The sequence below is a fragment of the Corylus avellana genome, chromosome ca5 (genome assembly GCF_901000735.1).
Source record: "Corylus avellana chromosome ca5, CavTom2PMs-1.0".
Classification (NCBI taxonomy): Eukaryota; Viridiplantae; Streptophyta; class Magnoliopsida; order Fagales; family Betulaceae; genus Corylus; species Corylus avellana.
In genome coordinates, this window is record NC_081545.1 from 35,194,001 (window position 1) to 35,209,997 (window position 15,997).

General features: G+C 35.2%; 2 protein-coding genes across 2 annotated transcripts; both read left to right on the top strand.

The window, feature by feature from the left end:
* The first annotated feature begins 3,896 nt into the window (after positions 1 to 3,896).
* On the top strand, positions 3,897 to 13,621 carry LOC132182236 (uncharacterized). The gene is made up of 13 exons (XM_059595425.1): positions 3,897 to 4,240; positions 4,411 to 5,966; positions 7,800 to 7,866; positions 7,978 to 8,129; positions 8,226 to 8,275; positions 8,516 to 8,590; positions 8,682 to 9,020; positions 10,468 to 10,836; positions 11,414 to 11,493; positions 11,594 to 11,745; positions 11,842 to 11,891; positions 12,562 to 12,636; positions 12,727 to 13,621. Exons 1-13 carry the CDS (start codon positions 4,036 to 4,038, stop codon positions 13,562 to 13,564), a joined length of 4,008 nt encoding a protein of 1,335 aa, XP_059451408.1. The 5' UTR covers positions 3,897 to 4,035; the 3' UTR covers positions 13,565 to 13,621.
* A 1,215-nt stretch (positions 13,622 to 14,836) lies between these two features.
* On the top strand, positions 14,837 to 15,568 carry LOC132182237 (putative F-box protein At1g67623). The gene has a single exon (XM_059595426.1). The coding sequence runs from the start codon at positions 14,837 to 14,839 to the stop codon at positions 15,566 to 15,568; it is 732 nt and encodes a 243-aa protein (XP_059451409.1).
* The last annotated feature ends 429 nt before the right edge of the window (positions 15,569 to 15,997 follow it).

The window sequence follows — 15,997 nt, forward strand, 5'->3', positions numbered from 1 at the left end:
ACAACACTTCTTCTAGATCTGCCTCGTCCATCAACTTGAAAAAGGCTAGTAGTTTTGGCCAGCATTGTGCTAGAAACCAAGGACGGTTCCAACAGGCCGGTCCGATGTAGCCATGTAGGTACCAGGTACAATACACCGCTCATCTAGCCAAAGGATCGTGACCAAGGAAAAAAATTAAATAAAAAGGGGAAAAAAATAAAAACTCATCATTTAACAGCAATTTTTTTTTTAAATGCACATGAAGTTTAAAGTGTGGTAAAGTGACACATCAAAACTATCAATGTGTATGCCAAAATGACCACTTTGTTGATTATATTCCTATATATAATACTCTTATTCTCTTAAAAACTAAAATTAATAAAATAAAAAAATAAATTAAACTATTTTTTAAACAATTTTTTTTGGATAAATAAAAAATTAGTCATAATTAGCGTAAATTACAAATCCCTAATTTGAAAAGCCTCTTTCACCTTCCTGGAGGAAAAAAAAAAAAAAAAAAAAAGAGCTGCCACCTTTATTATTTTTAAGATAAATAAAGAACAGCACTTTTTGTGGGGAAGCAATATTTTAAAAATAAAAAAGTGAATAAATTTTGAGATTAGGTGTTACATCATGAGGTATTATATACTTTTAATTTGTCTGCCTAAAATATCTTGTTCTTTCATTCCAAACAAAAAAAAAATCTTGTTCTTCCTTTATGAAATTTGGAAGATGTTACGTCATGAGGTATATAGATAGTGATGCACTTTTGTGCAAATTAGACAATTGTTCCTGAGGAAAGTAGCTTTATCTTATAGGTGAGATAGATTTAAATGTCGAATTTGATTTGCTTTGATTGATTGTTTGCCTTATGACAAAGAGAGTGGACCACTTAGAGTCGATTTATGTGTGTATTTGAGAGGCTTAAAACTGCGTTTAAGCCTCAAAAAGTTAGTTTGGTAAAAAGAATTGAAAGCGCTTTTAAGGGTTCAAAAAACTCAAAAATGGTCAAAATATACTTTTAGTAAAAGCTTAAAAATTAAGTTTTTACCAAAAAAACGTTTTTTGACTTAAAAGTTTTATATCTCAAACACAATCTCAGACATGCTCTTATTTGCTTTGCATGGCACATGAACATCTGTCTAATGAGTTTTAAAGACTAAACTGCAATATTAAAGGTCAAATTTTATCGAATACAATTAAAAATTGTGTTTAAATCGTAAATTTTAAATCTTTTAAGCTGCCATAAATTTAATAAAGGAAAATAGGCTACAAAACCCACAATCTTTGAGGATGTTTTTATTAATTAAGTCACTTAAATAGGCTATCAAACCAAATCCAACTCAACAAGTAATCCTAATCGGAATAATAATCCTAATATTAACAAAACTAATGTCTATGGACGCCTTATACAACTTTTCATCTTGTTGCGGATTATCTGGTGCCTGAGCTTATTCAGTTAGTGACATTTTCTGTCTATTTTGTAGGAACTTCATCCTTATTCCTATTAAGATCATTCAAAAATCTGTATGCCTTTTTACTTTATAATTCAAACAGTGGATAAGATTTGAAACTATAATCGAGGTAAAATTATCTCCTCTTGTGCTGACATGTCAAAAAAAAAAAAAAAAAAGGGCAAAATTATGATTATAATCAAAGTTGATTAATAATTAATCAATTATCCATTCTATTTTCTCTTTGAAACTTTTGAGAAGCACTATTTAGTGACCTTGCCGACCTTCTCCATTTCAATCAATGACTATATTATATTTAGGGTGATAATAAATCCAATGCCAGCTTGCTCATGCACGCTAGACAATTTTTTTTTTTTAATATTAAAATATTATAAAAAAATAATAATAAAAAATTTTGCCTAGCGTGCCGGTGTTGGTTGAATCACGACTCTTATATTTAACATATTTATGGACTATATATTAATATATTTTTTAAAATTTTAAATAAAGTGATACCATATTCAAATAATGTTAAATAGAACAAAACAAAATTTAATCTTTTAAAGGATCCTATGATTGGATTAATAAATATTAAAACAATACATTTGTTTTAAAATCGATCATGATTAAAATTGTCCCCATCATAACCAAAATTTCTTTGGTGGAAGATACATGGACTAGAGCAACTCAAAGTGGTAACACTAGGAAAAAAGAAAAAGTGATTTGATTTGTTGCAAATAGATGTGCCTTACCCAGGTACACCCGACCCACGTCTTTTCAGAAGCTTCTCAAAATCTGGACAATTTCTTTCTTTAAGATGACGTGGCCGAGTTAGGATTATGTACTTCTTTAAGTAGGACCCCACGTCCGGAAAAAGTGGCGTGATAGAATTTTTAAATCTTATATTGTGAAGGCTGAAGGGGAATCGACAAATTCAACACGAAAGGTATCCAATATGATACATGCGCGACTATACCAAAACTTTGTTCTCGTTTCTCCAATATATATATATATACGAAACGTTTTAAATGAATGGTTGTGTTTGATAATGTGATTTGGAGACTTTTGTTTTTGGTATGAAAATTTGGTGACATAAATTTAAAAATTCTCTTGTTTTGTTTTTTTTTTTGTTTTTTTTTTTTTTTATAATATATATATTTTTTTCATCGTAAGAGTACCATTTCGAAAATATATCATTTATTTTGAAAGTTGATATTATATGGAATATATAATACCCAAAAAAGAGAGGAAAAAACACTCATCCTCTTAGTTTTTGATGGCTCTAGCAAAACCAAATCTTGATTATTATTAAAAAGCTTATAAAAATTCTTCTATGGTAGACAAATAAATCTCGCAATTTTTTTTTCTTTTCCTTTGTTGAGAGAAGAGGTAATATGACTTAATCATTCTTTGGTTATATTTAAAATTGAATTCCTTATAGATTCAATCTTGTACTCTCTTGTATGTAATCCTGACATCGGATTGAGATCTCTTATAATTCCCTTTAAATTTAAGATTCTTAAATTTATAAATTTCAGTCGTCTATCTCATCTAAGCGTCTAAAATAAATCATGTTTCAGAATTTAATGAGTAAGCTATCCTCAATAAAATTTAATGAGGTGGCTTCCTCATTAAATTCTGAAACATGACTTATTTTAGACTCTTAAATGGAATAAATAGCTGAAATTTATGAATTTAAGAATCTCAAATTTTAAAAAAAATTTAGGGGATCTTAATCCCAAACTTAACTATGAAGTTTAATTATATCGAATTTCACCTCAAAAAATATTATATCAAATTCACTTATTTTTTAAATTATTACAATTTGTGTGTTCATTTTAACAATAATGCTAGACCTATAATTGATCTATATATCTTTTACAACTTGCTCACATGTCTTAGCATGTAATTCATAAGTATTAAATTTTTTTTAATGACGGACAAGACTTCAATCATTTAATGACATGTGTCAATAAATTGTAAAAAACAGGTATAGTCTACAATAAGATCAAAACTATATTTGCTCGATAGCATCCTACGAAGTTTTGTTTTTTTTTTTAAATATAACAATAAAATTAAATATATAATTTAATTTACAGCTCTTTTACAACTTGTTAACATTTGTCAATATATTGTAAAAAACCTTCATTCATTAAAATATCCGATGATATCGTTACTAATATATATCATTTCAGTTTGAAATTGCCTATGGATGTGGGTTCATTCCTCAATACGAATCACAAAATCTCATCTTATTCTCGATTATTACGGATAAGTACCAATTATCATGTCTAAATGACCAGACACTCCTGGACTCGTAATGACGTGTCGTGACCTGGTTCGTAGGTCAGCGCTTCCCCCAACAGAACAGGCAGCGCCAGATTGCCACCCACATACACTACAGCGACCGCATATAAACCGACGTGAACGGCCGAAACGACAAACCCTTAATCCGATGTGGCCGTCCCGTTCTCTCCCATATTCTCTCTCTTTCTCTTTCCCTCTCCACAAACACGAAACTTTCCTCGGAGGTTTCGAGCACCCAATGGAAAGTTTTTGGTGAAATGGAAAATCCACTACAAAGGAACCAAGATATAAATGAATGAAAGGAAAGAAGCGGTACGTGTTGCGGAATCTAGTGTTGTCTCTGCCTTTAGCGGCGGCGATGGCGGCGACGAAGGATCGCGTTAAGAAACAGCGAGAAGTCGTTTCGTGGAGCAGGTTCTTCTGGTGCACCCTCTTCGTCGTCCTCTCCTGCGTCCTCTTCACTGGTTTCACCTTCTCCACCTTTCGCCTCATCTTCGGAGGTACATAAAAAGAATTTTAAAATTTCTGATTTTATTTTATTTTTGTTATTATTTATGTGAGGGTTTATCGTAGTTTGATTTGGTTGTATTTGTTGAATTTTTCTTTTTTGATATTTTTGAAAATTGATTAAATCATTAAGTATTTTGTTATTTTTATGTTTTGCGAACAGAGACGCCTGTGGTGGTCTTAAAATGGCGAGGTCCGGCCAATGCTATGGAGTCGATGTCCGGGGACTCTCCGTTGACGCCGTCGATCTCAGTTCGAGAAACGGTTATACTTCCTGATCAGGCTCTGGTTTTGCTGAACTACCCTCCTTCGGGCCGCTTATTTACCAAAGACGACCTCGACTGCGTTTATTTATCTGCCAACCCGTCGTGGCGAGAGCTCAGGAAGCCTCCCGTTAGCGTGGACGGCGACAATGATTATCAGATCGTGCGGTGCGTGGTTCCGCCACGTGGCTTCACCGTCTCGCTTGCCTCGAAATCGGACGGCCACGTCTCAGCTGGGCCCCACACACAAATGTGGGATTCGCTCGTCTACGAAGCTCTTATCGACAGGGACAACACCACGGTTGTGTTCGTGAAGGGCCTCAATCTACGGCCCGAGAGGCTCGGGCGATCTTCCAGATACGAGTGCGTTTACGGCTGGGATTTTAAGAGACCAAAGTTTCTGCTGAGGTCCGACGTCGTATCGGTCGCCCAGGAGATCGTACGGTGCAAAACCCCTCTTAGTGTTTTGAGTGGTAGCCCACTTAGGATGATGAACAATTCGGTTAAGGTCTCCGTTAGAGTGAAAGGTAGAGGAACATTCGACTCTATAGCCCGGCCGTTTCCGGGTCTGGGTCCGGGGCTCCGATCGCAACATGATCCGCCTGCCCGAAAAGAGCATGAGATGTGCGTATGCACCATGCTGCGCAATCAGGCACGGTTCTTGAAAGAATGGGTCATGTACCATGCCCAAATTGGGGTACAACGTTGGTTTATCTACGACAATAATAGCGATGACGATATTGAAAATGTGATAGCCTTGTTATCCAAGGCCAACGCTAATTACAATATTACCCGGCACGTGTGGCCTTGGATCAAGACGCAGGAAGCCGGGTTCGCCCATTGTGCCCTACGGGCACGGGACACGTGTGAGTGGGTCGGGTTTATTGATGTGGATGAGTTCTTTTATTTGCCATCAGGTTTGGCGCTACATGATGTGTTACAAAATCAATCTAGTTACAGCTATGTTGGTGAGGTGCGGGTGTCGTGCTACAGTTATGGGCCGTCGGGGCTCAAACAAGTTCCGCCGCAAGGGGTGACGGTCGGGTACACGTGCCGATTGGGTATCTCGGAGAGGCACAAGAGTATAGTGAGGCCTGAGGCATTGAATTCCACATTGATTAATGTGGTGCACCATTTTCATTTGAGGGATGGTTTTGAGTATGTGAACGTGGACAGGGGAGTGCTGGCTATTAATCACTATAAGTACCAAGTGTGGGAAGTGTTCAAGGAGAAATTCTATAGGAGGGTGGCTACCTATGTGGCTGATTGGCAGGATGACCAAAATGTAGGGTCCAAGGATCGAGCCCCTGGCTTGGGAACTAGAGCTGTCGAGCCCCCGGATTGGTCGAGCCGGTTTTGTGAGGTCAAGGACACTGGCCTCCGTGATCAAGTGTTGAGGAATTTTGCAGACCCAGTGACCCAGAGTTTGCCTTGGCATGATGTAGATGAGACAAACTAGAGAGAGCATGGAGGGAATTCATAAATCATGACTTTGTGAGATAAATTATTCTTCAGCTTCTGGCTTTCTTTTTTTTAATCTTTTGTATAGATGGGTTGATGGATTCGTTTGTAGATACACTTAAACAGATACAATTTTTCAGAAATGATAATAGTGTCCAATGTGTATCCATGGAATTTTGGATGAAGTTTTCTTTCAAACCCGATATTCTCCCAACACATATGCACTTGAGAATAAAAATTACATAAGAATCATATGCTTAGATAAATACTTATATCTATGGAGTGGTGGAAGCCTGATATCATCATCTACAGGGCTGCTAATTTGGACACCACAAAAACCATGTTAATGGGAGACCATGGCCAGTATTTTGTGGAGTGGTGTTATTTTCTTTCTTTCGCTTAATTCTTTCTTGAAAGCTTTTTATTTTGCCTTGAAATCCGTTCACTGTTGTAGTATTCATGGTTTGAGACTCCTACAAAGGCTTGTGTCCTGTGTCACCAATATGGTAGCATCACAATTGGGTAGAAGTATGTGAGTGAGTGCAGGGGAGGGTTGAGGTGAGACCTTTCTCTGCATTTACAAACCCCTATATATACCCCTATTGGCTATTCTCTTGGAATGCAATATATTAGAAATATTGCACCAAATCTCTGTTGGGTTGTACACGATTTCAAAAAAGGATATAGTTGGAAACTTCTCTTGTAAATCAGATTTTATGGGATTTTTTTTTAAAAAATTTTTTAGTCACTCATTAATCAATCCAAACAAAGTTCTCATAATAATCATTAATCACACCCAAACTTGCAAAAAATTCAAAAAAATGGTATGGTTGGAAACTTTTCTCGTAAATCAGATTTTATGAGAACTTGTAAACCCAAGTTCACAACCAAGGAAATATAAGTCAAAAAGTAGAGGAGTACTAGGTTTACAAATAAATTTTACAGAAAAACTTTACAAACTGATGTGGTACAACATGATTAGGTTTTTTAAAATTTGAACTTATCTTATATCCAATTATATTGTGCCACATCAGTTTGTAAAAGTTTTCCTGTGAAATTTGTTTGTAAGCCTAGCATTCCTTCAAAAAGTAACCAAAAAAAAAAAGAAAGAAAAGCAATTAACTTGACTACTGAGAACCCCTCAAAAAAAAAAAAATAATAATAATAAATAAATAAAGCCAATTCACCCGGTTATTAGATTTCCTTATAAGCCTAGAATCATCATCATCAGCTGATCGCCACCATCCAACGGTGACAGATTACGGGATACCGAGCATGAGTTGTTCTTTAGAACCATTTTTTATTTTATTTTTGTTTTGAATACGCTTTTCTTTTTTTTTAAAAAAAAAGATTTATTATTATTATTATTTTTAATGTTCTGTTTGATTGGTAAGAAAATTAGGAAAAGAAAATCACCGGGCCTAATGCTATTAATTAGTAATAACAATAAGTTTCAACATATTTCTTCATTGATAGTTCTCGTTTAAATAGAATTATGGTTGGATAATTGCATTGAAGAAAGAAGTAGGAATTTTTTTTTGAAAAGAAAGAAGTAGGAATTAAATTATCTAATTGATCGATTAGGACTAAAACTCTTAACTCTATTAAGAAAATAACTGGGACTATGACTCTATTAAGAATCTAAATCAACCTTGGACTTGGATATTGACTCGTTATTGGACTCTAACACGACACTAATCTATGATTACATAAGATTTTCTGTTCTTTCGTTTTGTTTGGTCAATTTATTGGCAATTGAAGAGACACTACATGTAAAAAAAAAAAAAGAGACTACATGTTTCCGTGTTTCAGAAAACGCAGGACTCAGAGGAGTCGTCCAATTTCAAGCGCAGTAGTTGTTCTTGATCCTGATGAACCAGAAACTGCAAGAAAAGGTATTAATTTCTCGGGTTTTTCTGAAAAGTTTTTTAAAATCTCTCGTTTGGCTTCTGGGAAAGCTGTAAAGGAAAGAAATTAAATTGCTTTTGGGTACTGTTCTTGCGCAGAGAGTGAGAAAGAGAAGTCAGAGACGAAAACTCCTGTGAGTGATGAAAAGAAAATCGAAGCAAATGAATCACCAGAACAGAACTCTAGTGTTTCTTGCTCAACTTCGGCTCTTCCTTGCATGGATAGGCTAAAAGAAGAGCTATCTTGCGCAGTAAGTAGCTTTTGTTGGTTCAAACTGTTCCCTTTTTGTTAATTTTAGCAAATTGGAATTTCTTTTATTTTAATTGGTTCTGATTTTTGCTTTCAGATTTGTTTGGAGATTTGCTTCGAACCTAGTACTACTCTTTGTGGACACAGGTAAAGTCCAGATTATTAACTGAACAAAACCTGAAATTTCAATATACCAATCAAGCATTTGTTTCTTATAATTTTATTTTATTTTATTTTTTTCAAAAAAAGATGAACTGGGGTATGATTCAAATTCAAAACGTGCCCCGCGATTTGAAAACACCACATTTTTATGTTTTTAAATCGTAATTTTGGTTTAAAATCGTATGTCTGTCTCAGAAGTTGATCAATTTGTCTCTTGAATTGTAGCTTTTGTATGGAATGTTTGAGGTCTGCCATCCACAAATGTGGCGGAAAGTGCCCAAAGTGCAGACAACGAATAAGGTAATTTAACTTAATATAAAACCAATCAGCTAGAGAGGCTTTAATATAATTGAAATATATTATGGGTTAATTTACTTGCTTAAAGTTGCAGGTATGGAAGACCTCGTGCCGTGAACACAGTTCTCTGGAACACAATACAACTTCTCTTTCCACAAGAGGTAGAAGAAGCAAGGAAGGCAGCCGGTGCCGGTTCTCAAATCCCAGAAACAGCCTTTTGTAATAATCTGAGGAATCCAAGTGCTGGAGAAACAAATGTGAGAAGAAGAGAGAATGTATTGAGCCGTGCTTGGGAGGATGCTGCAGTATCAGCTCAAATCCCAGAAACACCCCCTTCTTATAATTATAATAGTACGCGGCATCGAAGTGCTAGAGGATCTGTTACACCTAATCATTTTAGTCTTGGAAGAGTGATATCATTATCAGCTTCAAGGCTGCTACTTTGAACACCACAAACCATGTTGATGGGAGACCATGGCCATTATTTTGTGGAGTGGTGTTATTTTCTTCGTTTCCTTTAATTATTTCTTGAAAACTTTTCTTTTTTTTCTTTTTTTCTTTTTTTTTTTGCTATGAAATCCGTTCATTGTTGCAGTATTCATGGTTTGAGACTCATACAAAGGATTGTGTTCTGTGTCACTTTGTCACATCAGCATTAATCTCTAATTATAAGTAGCAATTAATTGCTGATTTTTTTTTTTTTTTTTTGATTAGCCATAAATCTCCCAGTGCAATACTCTTGCCTTGTTGCACTACAATAGGGTAGCACCACAATTGGTTATAAGTATGTGATAGGACAATTTGAGTTATCTGTGTACTTATTTGATTTGAGCAAATTAACTACTTGAGCTGCTCTATTCAAGTAGGTGAAACCCTTCTCTTCACTCATAGACCCCTATTCTATTGTGCTAATGATCTAAGTTCATATCATGCTAATTCTTAATTCATATAAGGATCTGAAAGTATAAGGAAAAGAATAAAATAAGTAAATAAAAACTCTTTTTTTTTTCTTTTTTTTTTCAATTGAAGGATTTATTTGATTTATTAATCAATTTATTTATAAATAACAAAAGAATTATTAACAATCTGTGAGGGGCTCTCACTAAAGTGCATATGGGTGTGTATATCAAATATATTACTCGACTATTGGGGCTTGTCTCACTTACTTGGGTAGGATAACTTGAGTTATCTGATTTGACCAAATAAACCTCTTGAGTTGCCCTACCCAAGTAGATGAGACCCTTTCTTGTCCTCGTATACCCCTATTCTATTGTAATGCAATAGATTAGAAATATTGCACCGAATCTCTATTGAGTTGTCCATGAAAATGAAAAAGTTCCCGCACCCAAACGTACACAATTTCAAAAAATGATATAGTTGGAAACTTACCTTGCAAATCAGATTTTATGGTATTTTTTCTGGATCAGTCATTAATCACACCCAAAAAAAAGTTATCATAATAATCATTAACCACACCCAAACTTACACAAAATTAAAAAAAAAAAAAAAAAAAAAATAGATATGGTTGGAAACTTTTCCTATTTTTTTTTTTTTTTTGGTGAGAACTTGTAAGCCCAAGTTCTCAAGCCCTACTCACTGAACCAAGCCCCCCTCTCGAAAAAAATAAATAAATAAAAATAAAGCCAATGCACCCAGTTATTAAATTTCCTTATAAGCCTAGAAATCATCATCATCATCAGCTGCTCGCCATCCAACGGTGACAGATTAAGGGATACTTTTTTTTGAGGAACAGATTAAGGGATACTGAACATGAGTTGTTTGAGCGCTCGCATAGTATGTATACTTCTCTTACAATCCTCCGCAATTATAGCCGTTTGAGAAGCCAAACCGCATCTGATTTTAAAAAAATTGACCGTTAGAAAAGCTGGGATCTCCAAGGACATACCCAGATTCCTCCGTCCTCTAAGCTTTTTTCTTCTCCGCAGAAGAAGAGATTCGATTTTTTTCCTCTTTCATTTTCACATCCGACAACCCACCAGAATTAGCACAAAAATGGTGAGCGAAGAACCAGAAGAAAGTCCGAAAGACCCCAAAAACCCAGTTGAACATGGGCAAAACGTAGACGGTTTATTCAGCCCCAGATTCAAATCTGTGGCCGCCATGGCCGGTTGGGACGAAGAGGCTATTTTGCTTGCCAGCCTTGTCGTAGAGGACACGCCCGATCGAGAGTCTAAGTGCAAGAGACGCTCTGATTTGCAGTTCAAGACCCCACCCACCAATTCAAGAAGGTAGAATGTCAACAATCCCAGCCATTACTTTTGAACCATTTTTATTTTATTTTTGTTTAGAATACGCTTTTTTTTTCTTTTTCTTTTCTTCTTCTTATTCTTTTTTTTTTTAAAAAAAAAAAAAATTCTGTTTGATTGGTAAGAAAATCATCGAGCCTAATTCTCTTAAGATTTTGATGTGAACCCACTAGTAACAAATTAATTAACTTCAACATATTTCTTCATTGATAGTTCTCCTTTGAATAGAAGTATGGTTGCATAGAAGAAAGAAATAAGATTTGAACTAGGAATCTAACTTATCTAATTGATAGACTCGGACTAAAACTCTAACTCTATTAAGAAAATCATCGGGCCTAATTCTCTTAAGATTTTGATGTGAACCCACTAGACATATTTCTTTAGGTCTCCTTTGAATAGAAGTATGGTTACATAGAAGAAAGAAATAAGATTTAAACTAGGAATCTAACTTATCTAATTGATATAGACTCGGACTAAAACTCTAACTCTATTAAGAAAATAACTGACTCCTCTAACACGACACTAATTTATGGTTACACTACACGTTTCTGTGTTTCAGAAAACGCAGGACTCAGAGAAGGAGTCCAATTTCAATCCCAGTTGTTCTCGATCTAGAAGAAGCAGAAAGTGTAAGAAAAGGTATTAATTTCTCGATTTGTTTTTAAAATCTCTCGTTTGGCTTCTGGGAAAGCTGTAAAGGAAAGAAATTAAATTGCTTTTGGGTACTGTTCTTGCACAGAGAGTGAGAAAGAGAAGTCAGAGATGAAAACTCCTGTGAGTGATGAAAAGAAAATCGAAGCAATTGAATCATCTGAACAGAACTCTGGTGTTTCTTGCTCAACTTCGGCTCTTCCTTGCATGGATAGGCTAAAAGAAGAGCTATCTTGCGCAGTAAGTAGCTTTTGTTGGTTCAAACTGTTCCATTTTTGTTAATTTTAGCAAATCGGGATTTCTTTTATTTTAATTGGGTCTGATTTTTGCTTTCAGATTTGTTTAGAGATTTGCTTCGAACCTAGTACTACTCCTTGTGGACACAGGTAAAGTCCAAATTATTGACCCAACAAGACCTGAAATTTCAATACCAATCATGCATTTGTTTCTTATCATTTTTTTTTTAAAAAACAAATGAATTAGGGTTAGGGCCTGTTTGGAAGTGCGATTCCAATAAGTGCGATTTTAAAAATTACGTTTTTGAAATCGCTACTTTTTAAAATCGCATAGGCGTTTAGTAAAACATGTTAAGAAGTACTTTTTTTTATCAATTGAGTATTTGGATAACATTAGCATATAATTGTGGTTTCATGGCTAAATAGTTAAATATTGTGCCAAATATTGTTTTAAGGGAAATCGTGATTTTGGTTTAAATTCACACTTTTTCAAATAAGCACTCCCTAGTTAGCTTATAGAAATCGCAGATTTTTTCACGATTTTAAAATTTGCATTTTTAAAATCGCAATTCCAAACACTCCAAAATTACGATTTAGTTTAAAAACGCAGATTATTTTTTAAAAAACGCACTCTCAAATGAACCCTTAATAGTTTGAGTTTGAAAACGTACCCCTAGTCTACGATTTGAAAACACAACGTTTTTATGTTTTCAAATCAATCGTACTTTTTATATGCAATTTTAGTTTCTTTGGTTTCTCATTGTTGAGTCCAATTAGTTGATCAATTAGTTGCTGAGTAGTTAGTTCTCTTGAATTGTAGCTTTTGTAAGAAATGTTTGAGGTCTGCCGCGGACAAATGTGGGAGAAAGTGCCCAAAGTGCAGACAACTAATAAGGTAACTTAATATAAAACCAATTAGCTAGAGGCTTTAATATTATTGAAATAAATTTTGGGGTTTACTTGTATCTCTTGCTTGAATTTGCAGCAATGGAAGATCTTGTAGTGTGAACACAGTTCTCTGGAACACAATACAGCTTCTCTTTCCACAAGAGGTAGAAGCAAGGAAGGCAGCCGGAGCCTTGAATGGTCGAGAAGCCGCCAGATATCAAGTCCCAGAAGCAGCCTTTTATAATAATCTGAGGAATCGAAGTGCTGGAGATACAAGTGTGAGAAGAAGAGTGAATGATCGAAGCGCTCCATTTTTAGCTCGACTCCCAGAAACATGGAATCCAAGTGCTGGAGATACAAGAGAGATTGCTGAAATCCCAGAAACAGCCATATATAATAATAATATGTGGAATCGAAGTTCTAGAAATGCTAGAGGATCTGTTATATCAACTACAGATCATACAAGTCTGAGTAGAAGAAGAGAGAATATATTGCGCCAACATGAGGTGGATGCTGCTGCAATAGCTCAAAGGCCACAGAGAACATCTGCTGGGGGTCTCACAAGGGTGAGAACAAGAAGACGGGTGTCGGGCCAAAACGGGGATGCTGCAATAGCTCTAAGGTTGCAGAGAGAAGAGTTCATGGAGGCTTTTAGGGGAACCAATGAGCAATCAAGGTTGCAGAGAGAAGAAGAGTTCATGGAGGCTTTTAGGGGAACCAATGAGCAATCAAGGTTGCAGAGAGAAGAAGAGTACATGGAGGCTTTTAGGGGAACCGATGAGCAATCAAGGTTGCTGAGAGAAGAGTTCATGGAGGCTTTTAGGGGAAGAACCAATGAGCAATCCAGCAGCTCTCTTTCCTTAGCCAGAGTAAATTTGAGAGCAATGGCTTCTAGAGCTGTTAATCTTCGTATTAGAGACCAGCATATGCAGTAGTCTAGTCAAGCTAATTTTGGAGATTATTCCACAAATTTCCTGTGCTTTTTTTTTTTTTTTTTTTTTTTTTTTAATTTTTATTTATTTATTTATTTTTTATGAATGATAGGATGTCAAAATTATTACTCAACCCTATTGAGTGTGAGTGTGACAAGCTTTTAATAATAAGTTCTATTCTTTTGTTTTCAATGCATTGTTCTGTTTTGCTTATATCTTATTTATAAAGAAGAGTTGTCAACAGGTGTGAGCTTATTAGTCTTAATGAGATAGAAAAAAGGCAATTATCATGTTCAACTCATCTCTTTTTGCAAATCTAATGGATCTATCATTGAATTTATGGGTCTAAAAAAAAATTCAATGGTAGATTCACCAATTCACTATATATAAATGGTTAAGAAAATAATTTTTATCATTTCTCAATATAAAAAAGTCTCATCAACTAATAGTTGATTTTGAAAAAGCCTCATGATGGTAATGTAGTCCATCAAACTACCAATGTGTGCCAAAAAGGTTACTCTGACTGTCAATTAAGGAGGATTTTTTTTTTATATTTTTTAAAAAACAGTATAGAGAATAAATAAGTGGGTTTGATAATCCTGTTAATGTGACCATTATCTTTGTATGTGTGAGAGGCCATAGTGAGGGTACAAAATACCTCCGAGGGCATGATTGTCTTTGTACTAGGGAAATAATTGCAACGCCGTACTCAAAACCATTAACAGATTCAAGGGCTATTTAAAGGTGATTTCATCTCTCTCTGTCTCTCTTGTGGTTTCCACGTTTGTTGGGTCCAATAGGATTAGACCCCATTATGTCGGTTTCCAAAATTGCATTGGAGTTGGTTTTCCAATATATGAGGGGACTCGGAAGCTGGAACTTGAAAATAGGAAATTCTATTTAGTTTGTTGTCCTTATTCATTAAGAGAAAGGAGTCCTAAACCCGAATGGAGTATTTTTACTTGGAAGCAAAAGATTATATATATATATATAATATATACATGCAAGTTATATTCAAGCTTGCTTTGGCGTAGTCGGCGTTGTATTTGCAATTCCATAGAAAGAGAAATCAAAACCATTACACGTTGACTCGTAAATGGTTTCAGAAACTTCGAAAGCAGAGCTATTTAAAGGTGATTTCATCTCTCTCTCTCTTTTCTGGTGTCTTCGATCGTTTCTTGGGTCCATTACTCAAGCTTGCTTTCTATCAATGGTTTTACTAAACGCTCGTTTGTTCTTGCTATGTTGTTTTCTTTGTTAGGAGTTTCAAAAGCAATGAAGAGAACGAGACAGAGAAGAGAGCATCACGCCATTAAATCTCTTCCAAACGATTTGTTGATGGAAGTACTTGTTAAGGTTGCATCAGCTTCTCTCACCGACCTCCTCAAGCTTAAATTAAGTTGCAAGGATTTTTGTGGGTTGGTGGAAGATGATTATATTTTTCAACATGTATCGTTGAAGGAGCTTCCACTAGTTTGGTGCACAAGAGATGAAGTTCTGTCATTCTTAAAACGCTGCAAGCAGAGCGGAAACCCAGATGCATTATTTCGAGAAGGCATATATGGATACTTCAGTTCTAAGAATCCAGGATTAGGACTTGAGTTTTTGGAGAAAGCATCCAAAAAAGAACATATTGAAGCAACATATATGTATGGTCTTATTTTAATTTGTTCTGGGGGTCCATTAAAGCAACATGGCTTTCAGCTTCTATCTTCTCTTATTACTAGCAAGTTAAACGGCTCAAGAATAAAAGAATGTCGAAGGAGAGTAAAGGATTGTATTCGAAGCATGTGGATCAAAAATAACATGGCTAGAGATCAAGAGCCCTACTGCCCTAAAGAAACATGCTGCAACTATGGGAGAATCCCAAATTCTTTGACGGCAAAAAGGGCAGGATGGCTATCAAATGACTATATAGAGAACGAGGACGACAAGTTCACGTGTTGCGAGTATTGCCGATGTCATCATGAAGTGCATTTGTTTTGTAATATGTTACAGGGAAAGTAGAATTTTAGATTAGAGAATGTGAGTTAGGCATGCCTATATGAATGTAATTGCAATATATAATGTTAATTTATGTATGTTATTTGTAATATGTTACGTGTGAAATTGTTCGAAACATTCATAGACAAAGTTTCGTTATATATATATATAAACGTTGAAAAATATTTCCGAAGATAAATTCTTTTTATATGTCATTAAAATAAATGGGATAAATGCAAAATATTTCTATGTGCTGAACCGATTTACAATTAGCTTCCTCTATTAAACCAACCCCCCCCCAAAAAAAAAACAAAGGTCTATGCACTCAACTTCCTTTCATTATTATTATTATTATTATTTCTATTAACCAGAATGCTTTGGGTTAGTCCCTTTGCCTCAACCTGCATCATATTTGCGATGCTTGTAGCGGTGGGTGTGTCTGACTCCGTTTGG